General features: G+C 44.6%; 1 protein-coding gene across 1 annotated transcript in view; it reads left to right on the top strand.

The window, feature by feature from the left end:
• Positions 1-8,883, top strand: part of PPME1 (protein phosphatase methylesterase 1) — a 20,616-nt gene extending 11,733 nt beyond the window's left edge. The window contains exons 10-14 of the mRNA XM_015815496.1: positions 345-474; positions 1,807-1,851; positions 3,697-3,761; positions 4,889-4,956; positions 8,734-8,883. Coding sequence (XP_015670982.1) covers positions 345-474; positions 1,807-1,851; positions 3,697-3,761; positions 4,889-4,956; positions 8,734-8,752 — 327 coding nt within the window. The 3' untranslated portion in view covers positions 8,753-8,883. The remainder of the gene's footprint in view (positions 1-344; positions 475-1,806; positions 1,852-3,696; positions 3,762-4,888; positions 4,957-8,733) is intronic.
• The last annotated feature ends 1,525 nt before the right edge of the window (positions 8,884-10,408 follow it).

Here is a 10,408-nt window from a genome sequence, read left to right as displayed (position 1 = left end):
GGTTCCACTGGTTAATTGTCCTCACTGTCAGGAAGTTTCTCCTTAGTTCTAAGTTGCTTCTCTCCTTGATGAGTTTCCATCCGTTGCTTCTTGTCCTGCCTTCAGGCGCTTTGGAGAATAGCTTGACTCCCTCTTCTTTGGGGCAGCCCCTGAGATACTGGAAGACTGCTGTCATGTCCCCCCTCGTCCTTCTCTTCATTAAACCAGACGTACCCAATAACAGCAAACGTTTTTCGTTTTTCTGTCCCCGGTTTTTTCCCCCCAATTTCATCTGTCAGGACCGTGACAAGGAGGCTTCTCCAGGTTGGTTGAATATTTTTCCCTTTTTTCTCTTAACTCTCCAGATCAAGAAAGAAGCTGCCTACACTTGGCGGATCGAACTGGCCAAAACGGAGAGATACTGGGACGGCTGGTTCAGGGGCCTCTCCAACCTATTCCTCAATTGCCCTGTTCCCAAACTGCTGCTTTTAGCAGGTAGGTAGGTAGGTAGGTGGGGCTGCCCTCCCCCCCCTCCTCTTTTCTTTCCTTCCTCCTTCCAGAAATCCATCCCATCACTCTGCAGGCTGGTTGGGAGAGGCTCAAGACGGTTGCCTGCCCTGCTGATTGTTTATTGGTGCAGTTATTTAAATCCCACCTTTTATTATTTTGACACAAACGATGCAAAGGGGCGAACAGGGTCCAAGGCACCTTCCTAGCACGGATTTTTCGTTGTGTTTTGCTAGATGGGCTTGTCCGTGAGTATGTATAGGTTAGAAAGAGAGAGAGAGAGAAAAGAGGAAAGGATAGATAGATAGATAGATAGATAGATAGATAGATAGATAGATAGATAGATAGATAGATAGATAGATAGATAGATAGATAGGAAAGAAGGAAGGAAGGAAGGAAGGAAGGAAAAGAAAAAGAAACAAAGAAAAAAAGAAAGAAGGAAAGAAAGAGAAAGGGAAGGAAGGAAGGAAGGAAGGAAGGAGATGGACTAATGCAGGGGTCTTCAAGCTTGGCCCTTTTATGACTTGTGGACTTCAGCTCCCACGCTGGCTGAGGAATTCTGGGAGTTAAAGTCCACAAGTCATCAAAGGGCCAAGTTGAAAGACCCCCTGGACTTCAACTCCCAGAATTCCTTAGCCAGCATGCCTGGCTGAGGAATTCTGGGAGTTGAAGTCCACAAGTCATCAAAGGGCCAAGTTTGAAAACTCCTGAACTTCAACTTCCAGAATTCCTCAGCTAGGCATGCTGGCTGAGGAATTCTGGGAGTTGAAGTCCACAAGTCATCAAAGGGCCAAGTTTAATGACCCCTGGACTTCAACTCTCAGAATTCCTCAGCTAGGCACGCTGGCTGAGGAATTCTGGGAGTTGAAGTCCACAAGTCATCAAAGGGCCAAGTTTAATGACCCCTGGACTTCAACTCTCAGAATTCCTCAGCTAGGCACGCTGGCTGAGGAATTCTGGAAGTTCACAAGTCATCAAAGGGCCAAGTTTGAAAAACCCCTGGACTTCAACTCCCAGAATTCCTCAGCCAGGCACACTGGCTGTGGAATTCTGGGACTTGAAGTCCACAAGTCATAAAAGAGCCAAGTTTGAAGACCCCTGCATTTATGGATATTGAGTGGAGAAAGATGGATGATACGGATCAATGGATGGATGGAGAGAGAGAGAGAGAGAGAGAGAGAGAGAGAGAGAGATAGGAGATATAGATAGACAGATTCAGATAGAGAATTCAGAAATGTAAAGAATAAATTCAAAATTTGGCAAGACCCTCGGATTAACATATGGGTGCCTTCCCCTCTTTCCTTCCCCATCCATTTCTAGGTGTTGACAGACTGGATAAAGATCTGACTATTGGCCAAATGCAAGGTAAAGATTCTCAGCTTTCCGTTCCAGGATCGGTTTTAACAAGGCTTCATTTCAAAGAACTCAATTTTTTCCCCGCTGACCAGACGCCTCCGATGCCGAGCTTTTTTAAAACATTCTTTCATTCATTCGATAAACATAAAAGGCTATTTTCTGATGAATTCTCTGGATTCACAAAGGATAAAAGATGCCTCTTAAAGCCCTGATTTTCCCAAATGGGTGTGCTTTAATCACTATAACGTGGGTAAACATTGAAAGAGACCCGTGGAAGTGTGTAGTAGCCCCAAATCAGGAGTCTGATAGCCTTTTTCCAACTAATCACGGTTATTAAAAGGCATCAGCTTTGGATAAAGTTGGTTAGTCAGAAAAGGGGCTTCTGGATTCTTGATTTTTGTCATCAATGCAGTTTCTTGCTGCATTATCAACCGATAACAGTCGTCTTCTGGGTATTTGTTATACGTGGCGTTTGAACTTTGGTGCTTGGTATTTGCGTATCTGTTTTAGACCACACCGATAATTTAATCATTTTAATCATTTTAATTTAATAATTTTAAAAAGAAAACCCAGCCCTTTTATAGCCATGTTGGCAGCCAAAGGGATCCTCCCTAATCCTCTGGGTGGCCCAAAGAGACAGCTCTCCACGTTCGTTACGCAAAGGCCCGTCTTCTCCTTAACTTGGCCATTTTGAATTTTTCTTGCCCTTTGTGTGGACTTCATCCCTGCCAATTTTGTTTTTTAACCAAGGATTTGTGAATTCACCCAGATTTAGCGGCATCCCACCATCCTGTGTCTCATGTTGTTTTTTTAAAAAAAAATAACTTTATTTCTGCTTTTGAGTCATTCGTTAATTGTAGGCCAGTCCCTGCAGTCAAGTCAGTTTTTTATTTATTTTGTTTTGTATTTTATTTTATTATTTTATATTATATTTTATTATTTCATTTTTATGTATTTTATTATTATTTTATTTAATTTTATACTTTAACTTTCACTTTATTTTGTTTTTTTATTTTTCTTCTATATTTTATTTTTTATTTTATTGCAGTATTTTTATTTTCATTTATACTTTCATTTTCTTCTCATTTTCTTTTAGTTTCTTTTTTACTTTCTTTTATTTTTAGTTTCCTACAATTTATTTTATTTTTTATTTTTGTTTATTAGCGTTTTTATTTTCATTTATATTTTCATTTATATTTTTCTTATTTTCTTTCAGTTTTTTTCTTTTTCTTTTTTCTTTTTTTCTTATTTTTAGTTTCTTCTATATTTTATTTTTTATTTTCGTTTATTACAGTATTTTTATTTTCATTTATATTTTCTTGTTTTCTGTTTCTTTTTTATTTTCTTTTTCTTTTTTCTTTTCTTTTCTTATTTTTAGTTTTTTCTATATTTTATTTTATTTTTTATTTTTGTTTATTACAGTATTTTTTTTATTTTTTATTTTTATTTTCATTTATATTTTCTTTGTTTCATTATTTTATTTTTATTTTATTATTTTTTAGTTTCTTCTATTTTTTATTTTATTTTTTATTTTATTACAGTACTTTTATTTTCTTTTATAGTTTCTTTTTTCCTTTCCTTTTTTCTTTTTTCTTTTATTGTTTTTTAGTTTCTTTTATATTATATAATTCATTTTATTTTAATTTAATTTTAGACCAACCATCTTCCCTCCAAGGTGACTCCTATCTTATTTTCTCAATTGGGGAGAGTTACTGGGCTGAACGGGTGAAGCTGGCCCCAAATTACCTAGCTAGGCTCTGTGCCCAAGGCAGAACTCGAACTCACAATTTCCCGGTTTCTTGCCCGATGCCTTAACCTCTGGTGCAACCTGGCTCTCTTCTCTCTTACATGCAGGGAAATTCCAGATCCAGGTCCTCCCACAGTGTGGCCACGCAGTCCATGAGGATGCTCCGGACAAAGTGAGTAGCGTGGTCATTTGCCTTCAGCGGGGACAATTAACCAGTGGAACAGCTTGCCACCAGAAATTGTGGGTGCTCCAACACTGGAGGTCTTTTAAGAAGAGACTGAACAGCCATTTGTCTGAGATGGTATAGGATCTCCTGCTTGAGCAGGGGGCTGGACTAGATGACCTCCAAGGTCCCTTCCAGCTCTATGTTGATTCTGATTCTAGGTTACCATGTCAGGCTTGTTCAAGGGGCAGCCTAAGCTAGTTTCCCTCAGCCCCCAGAATTCCCTAACCAGGAGGGCTGTTGTTTTGGTCACCACGATGTAAAAAAGACGTTGAGACTCTGGAAAGAGGGCAGAGAAGAGCAACAAAGATGATTAGGGGACTGGAGGCTAAAACATAGAAGGAACGGTTTCTGGAATTGGGTATGTCTAGTTTAATTTTATTTATATATATATATATTGAATTTATATACCGCCCTATCTCCCTTACGGGACTCAGGGCGGTGAACAGGCGATAATAAAAACCACAATAAATATACACAAATTTCTGTCTAAAATCAAATTAAATAACAAATTAAATAAACTTCACAAATAATGAAGAGAAGGACGAGGGGGGACAGGATAGCAGCCTTCCAGTATCTCAGGGGCTGCCCCAAAGAAGAGGGAGTCAAGCTATTCTCCAAGGCACCTGAAGGCAGGACAAGAAGCAACAGGTGGAAACTAACCAAGGAGAGAAAAAAAATAGGAATAAGGAGAAATTTCGCGGCATTGAGAATAATTAACCAGTGGAACAGCTGGCCTCCAGAAATTGTGGGCGCTTCATCACTGGAAGTTTTTAAGGAGAGACTAGACAGCCATTTATCTGGAATGGCATAGGGCTTCCTGCCTGAGCAGAGGATTGAACTAGATGACCTCCAAAGTCCCTTCCAACTCTGCCGTTCTCTTATTCCCTTAAATGTTCTCTGGAAACCACCCTCAGTCCTTCAGTTGGCAAAGCTGGACCAGGTTTGTGTGAATGGTCCCTTTGGGTGAGAGCAAGGAAGGTGCAGAATGCAGAGGCCCCATATTGTTGGGGAGGGTCTGTCCCAAAGAAAGGGGTAGACCCTCCTTCATCTCTGCCACCCCCCATCTCTTTCAGGTAGCGGAAGCCGTGGCGACGTTCCTGATCCGTCACAGGTTTGCAGAGCCCGTCGGTGGATTTCAATGGTAAGGCTGGCGGTTGGGGTCAATGTGGGGAAACCCCCAGATGTGTTGAGCTGTTAGTTTGGGGGGAGGAGGGAAATGTGGAAATCGCCACCCCCCCCAAAATAAGAGGGGAGCTTGGAGAAACGAGCTGGTGTGAAGAGCTGTACGTAGAGTCCTCGGCTTACATTTAGTAACCGTTCAAAGTTACACTTACGACCGTTCCAGCATTCCTCGCAATCACGTGATTTACATTCAGAGGCTTGACAACCGACTCACATTTATGACGGTCGCAGCGTCCCGGGCTCACGTGAGTCCCCTTTTGCGACCGTCCGACAAGTCAAGTCACTGGGGAAGCCAGATTCACAACTGCAGGGATTCACTTAACAAGCGCAGCGAGGACGGTTGCGAAACGGGGCAAAGCCTACGCAACAACGGTCTTACGCACAAAAACTCACTCGGCAACAGAACCCTTTTGAGTTCAGTCGTGCTCGTAAGCCGAAGACGATCTGCAATCCACGGTGGGCGTCTTCACACAAGACGGGAACCCTAAATCAAGGTGGAGCAGCTACTACGTCTCCTCTGTCAGGAGTCAAAATCTGGCAGCTACTTGCCTCCTCCTTTCAATCTTGCCATTAGAGTAAGGGGGTGGGGTGTTGTTGTTTTTGAATGGTTTAGTTAGAGCAAGACTTTTCAACCAGTGGTAGGGGTACCACCTGTGGTACATTGGCACCTGGCAGGGGGTACGCGAGCATCCTAGAAAAGTGGTAGCGGGGGAGGGGAATGAGCTGAACCGGTGGCAGCACCGCACAAGCCTGAGCGAGAGACGGCTGGAGCTGCAGGGCTGTCAGGGCTCAGCGGAAGCCCCAGGATCAGCGCCAGGATCCAGCTGGAGCTCGGCGCTGATCCTGGCACTTCCGCTGAGCCCAGAAGAAGCGCCGATCAGCTGGAATGTTGCAGCATCTCCAGGGTCTTGTGATCTACATTCAGATGCTTGGCAACTGATTCATATTTATGACGGTCCCAGGGTCATGTGAAGGGACCCAAACCTGCTGCAACCACCCAGCAGACGGGGGGGGGGGGAATATAAACCAAACACCCCCCACCCCAGCCCCGCTGCCAATCCTCAACAGAAATGCTCACAACAATGGAAACCTCGGACAGGAGGAAGAGCGCGGGCGGGCAGGCAGGGGTCTTGCTCAGCTGTGGCTTGGGGGGCACTTTTTTCAGTGCCATTGTAACTTCGAACAGTCACTAAGCGAACTGTTGTAAGTTGAGGACTACCTGTACTTTATCACTTTTTTCCTTTTTTCCTTTTTTTGGGGGGGGGTCATCAAGTTTTTGACACCTTGCTAGGCGACTGGTGGTACTCGGATGTTGCCATATCCTAAATGTGGTACAATGGGTGAAAAGGTTGAAAAGCCCTGTAATTAGAGAAACTAAATTTCTCCAGTTCTACTGAAGTGTGCCGAGAGGCCCGCAGTCTGGAAAGCTTTTAAGGACTTTCTAGCAGGTGTGAAGAAGATAGCAGACGGTTCCCACAATTAGATTAGATAACCTTTATTGTCATTTTTTTTCCCCTGTGGGCACAACGGCACACATTCAAAATGAAATTTAGTTGCTTCCTCTCAAAGTCTACACGTACCTAACACACATTTAAAACCTACGTAACAAAGGGAATTTGTTTACATGAGTTACGTGGACATCTGGGGTGGGGTGGGGTGTTGGTTGGGAATGTCATGGTTATATGCTATGGACTGGAGCCTTGGGATTTTAGAGTTACAATAGTGGCCAAAATTGTGGAAAACCTTTTGGGAAAAGTGTCCTGTAGAAATGCCACCTTTGGTTATGTTTCCACCCATTTTTCTTCTAATTTCTTTATAACTGTGGCCTCGTTCGCTTAATGATACTATTTTACATCGCTTTCTGGACAACCAGTCAACTCTTTGCACCATGATTTTAATTTTATTACTTTTTACAAGAAGGGCGGGATATAAATTAAAATAAATAAATAAATAATAAATAAATAAATGAAAGAACAAAAAAAAAAACCTCAACCAACTTGATAGCGATCACATAACACACTGACAAATGTCCTCCTCTCGGCTTCAATACAGGACATCAGTAACTGGATCCTACTGTGATCTGATTGGCTCATTGCCAAAACAACATGACACCCAATTGGCTCTCTAAATATACTCATTGGCTACAATCAGATGAAGGAAAGCTACCTGGGATCAACCTAAGCAAGTTGTGCTTCCTTTTTCTGGTTATTTGGCTATACCTTTTCCTAGAATACAGTACAGATAATTGAACGGACTTTGTTGCATTACATTCTTGATTAAAATGATCTTTCCATTGATATATAATTTTATGGTACTGTTCCCCCCAAAAAGTGGTGTTATTAGCCATCAGAGCTCAAAAATACACTTTTCCCAAAAGGTTTCCACAATTTTGGCCACTACTGTAGTTTTCCCTCCGTCTGTACCATGCCATATATTCAATAAAAAGTAAGCCTTTCAGAAATGAAAATAATAAACCAGAAATTTTTCTTCTGGGTCCAATGGAAAAAGACTTGGGGGGAAAAAAATAAATTTGAAACTCTGGTTTTGTATATGGTGAGGGGAGCAAGATGGCTGTACGCACAAAGATGGAAGGATGTTTCGATTCCCACCGTGGAGGAAAGCCGGTGGAATTAGCAGAGAGGGCTAAACTGACAGTTTGGATAAAAAGAAAACAATTATAAGTACTTTTGTGTCTACTTGGCAACCGCTTCTGGACTTTGTGCTTGAGGCGGGCAAAAAGGATGCTATGATTTTGGGTTTTACCTGATTGGATGGATTTGTTGATAACGGAAATGGCTAGTTCGTACCACTATAGCAGGGGTAGGCAACCCGGGCTCTTTTATGACTGGTGGACTTCAACTCCCAGAATTCCTGAACTCCAGCCATGCTGAGGAGAAAGGGAGAGGTTTCCAAGCTGAGCCATGCTGGCTGAGGAATTCTGGGAGTTGAAGTCCCCGAGTCATGAAGGGGCCACAGTTCCCCCCTGCTGGCTGAGGAATTCTGGGAGTTGAGGTCCACGAGTCATGAAGGGGCCATAGTTTCCTCCATGCTGGCTGAGGAATTCTGGGAGTTGAAGTCCACGAGTCATGAAGGGGCCATAGTTTCCTCCATGCTGGCTGAGGAATTCTGGGAGTTGAAGTCCACGAGTCATGAAGGGGCCATAGTCCCCCATGCTGGCTGAGGAATTCTGGGAGTTGAAGTCCACGAGTCATGAAGGGGCCATAGTCCCCCATGCTGGCTGAGGAATTCTGGGAGTTGAAGTCCACCAGTCATGAAGGGGCCATAGTCCCCCATGCTGGCTGAGGAATTCTGGGAGTTGAAGTCCACGAGAGTACTTCCCCGGTATCAAGAGGGTACGACCGAGAGGAATTCTGGGAGTTGAAATCCACGAGTCATGAAGGGGCCATAGTTCCCCCATGCTGGCTCAGGAATTCTGGGAGTTGAAGTCCACGAGTCATGAAGGGGCCATAGTCCCCCATGCTGGCTGAGGAATTCTGGGAGTTGAAGTCCACGAATCATGAAGGGGCCATAGTTCCCCCATGCTGGCTGAGGAATTCTGGGAGTTGGAGTCCACGAGTCATAAAATAGCCAAGGTTGCCTACCCCTGCACTATACAAATGTAAACATTTCTATATTAAAATGACAGAATTGGGAACAGAAATGAAAATAATCCTGGGCTTTTATTTGGATACTTGAGCTGGAGGTTGACATTCCCCTTTTTCTGCTCCTTTCGCAGTGTTTTTCCTACTTGTTAATGCGCCCGACGGTCCCGTCTGCGCCTCTTGTAAATAAACCGACATCGGACGCACCGCGGCATGTCCCGTCTCCTTCCCGTCGCCCGTCATCCGGTCTCCGAACCCATCGACACAAAAATCGCATCTCCGACTCGGCTCGGGTTTCCATTCCCCCCCCCCCCCGACACTTCATCCTGGCTCCTTCGTCCTTCCCGGAAGGCCAAAAAAAAAAAGAGCTTCAAGTTTGATCATCATCACAGATCCTGGCTTGTCTCTTCCTTACTGCTCCCCGGCTGCCAATCCTGGATGTTGGCCTGGGGGAAAAAAAAAAAAGTCTCGGCGAACTTTCCTGGCTTCGCCCACTCTCTGCTTAACCCTGTTAAGTGGCCACGGTTTTTAGACAGCCACGGTTTGATTCTCCCAAGCGTGAAGGGGGCGGCCTTCCCAAACCAGGCGCCTCCAACGCACCCGGTGCGCGGTTTCCAAAATTGCTAGCTAGGCCGCTCTGTTCGGTTGCAAGCCCGGCGTGTTTGAAAAGTGGCAGGCTGGGTGGGGTAGCCCTCTCCTCGCGAATTGCCTTCTCGGGGTCTGCAATGTTGGTCAACCTCGGCGGCTTTAAGACGGGTGGGCTTCAACTCCCAGAATTCCCCCAGCCAGCTGAAGCCCACCCGTGTTAAAGCCGCCGAGGTTGACCGACACTGTATCGGGAAGTCTGGCACAACACGACCGGGAATGGAAGCCGCCCCTGGTGAATTTCTGGCTGCTTAATCATTTGCTAATCCTTCGTCAAGCTGTCTCTTCTCCCCCCCCCCCTTCTAGATCCAGGAATGCAACCGCATTTTTTTTTTCCCCGCAGCCACAAAAGGTTTCCAGATGTTTCCTAGCATTGCTGGCCGTCCCCGGGACATCGCAGCCCAAACTCCTCCTTCCCATTCCAGATCCATCAAGGCTTTGCTTCCTTGTTTGGGAACAAGGAAGGAGGAGGAGAGAAAAAAAAATCGGGGAGGGGGTGTTGTGGAAGAGGCACAATTCAGGGGTGGTTGCAGACACACACACACACACACAGACACACACCGCCCCCCCCCAAAGCCTTCGTTTTTCCTGTTCTTCACCTCTGGTGGCCAAACCTTTTTTTTTTTTTTGAGGGGGGGTGTCATGAATTCAAATAAAGAAAGTGGAAAAGAATCTGCAAATAAGTCTGTGTTTTTTTTTTAATTACGGTCCGTCGCAGAGTTCAGCCAGATGTTACAGAGTGAATTGGGGCGTTTTTGTCCACCTGTTGAATCCGGAAACCCTACATCATTTCGGACAAGTGACTGTCCAATCTCTCCTTAAAAACCTCCAGCGATGAAGTACCCACAACTCCTGAAGGCAAATCATTCAGAAGAATAGAAATAACTTGAGTCGGAAGGGACCTTGGAGGTCTTCTAGTCCAACCCCCTGCTCAGGCAGGAAGCCCTATGCCATTCCAGATAAATGGCTGTCTAATCTCTCCTTAAAAACTTCCAGCGATGAAGCACCCACAATTCCTGAAGGCAAATCATTCAGAAGAATAGAAATAACTTGAGTCGGAAGGGACCTTGGAGGTCTTCTAGTCCAACCCCTTGCTCAAGCAGGAGACCCTATGCCAATTTAGACAAGTGGCTGTCCAGTCGCTTCTTAAAAACCTCCAGTGAT

The sequence above is a fragment of the Protobothrops mucrosquamatus genome, unplaced genomic scaffold (genome assembly GCF_001527695.2).
Source record: "Protobothrops mucrosquamatus isolate PMUCROS unplaced genomic scaffold, P.Mucros_1.0 scaffold344, whole genome shotgun sequence".
NCBI classification, from domain to species: domain Eukaryota; kingdom Metazoa; phylum Chordata; class Lepidosauria; order Squamata; family Viperidae; genus Protobothrops; species Protobothrops mucrosquamatus.
The sequence above is the reverse complement of the archived record's forward strand: the minus strand, read 5'-3'. Positions and strand labels throughout refer to the sequence as shown.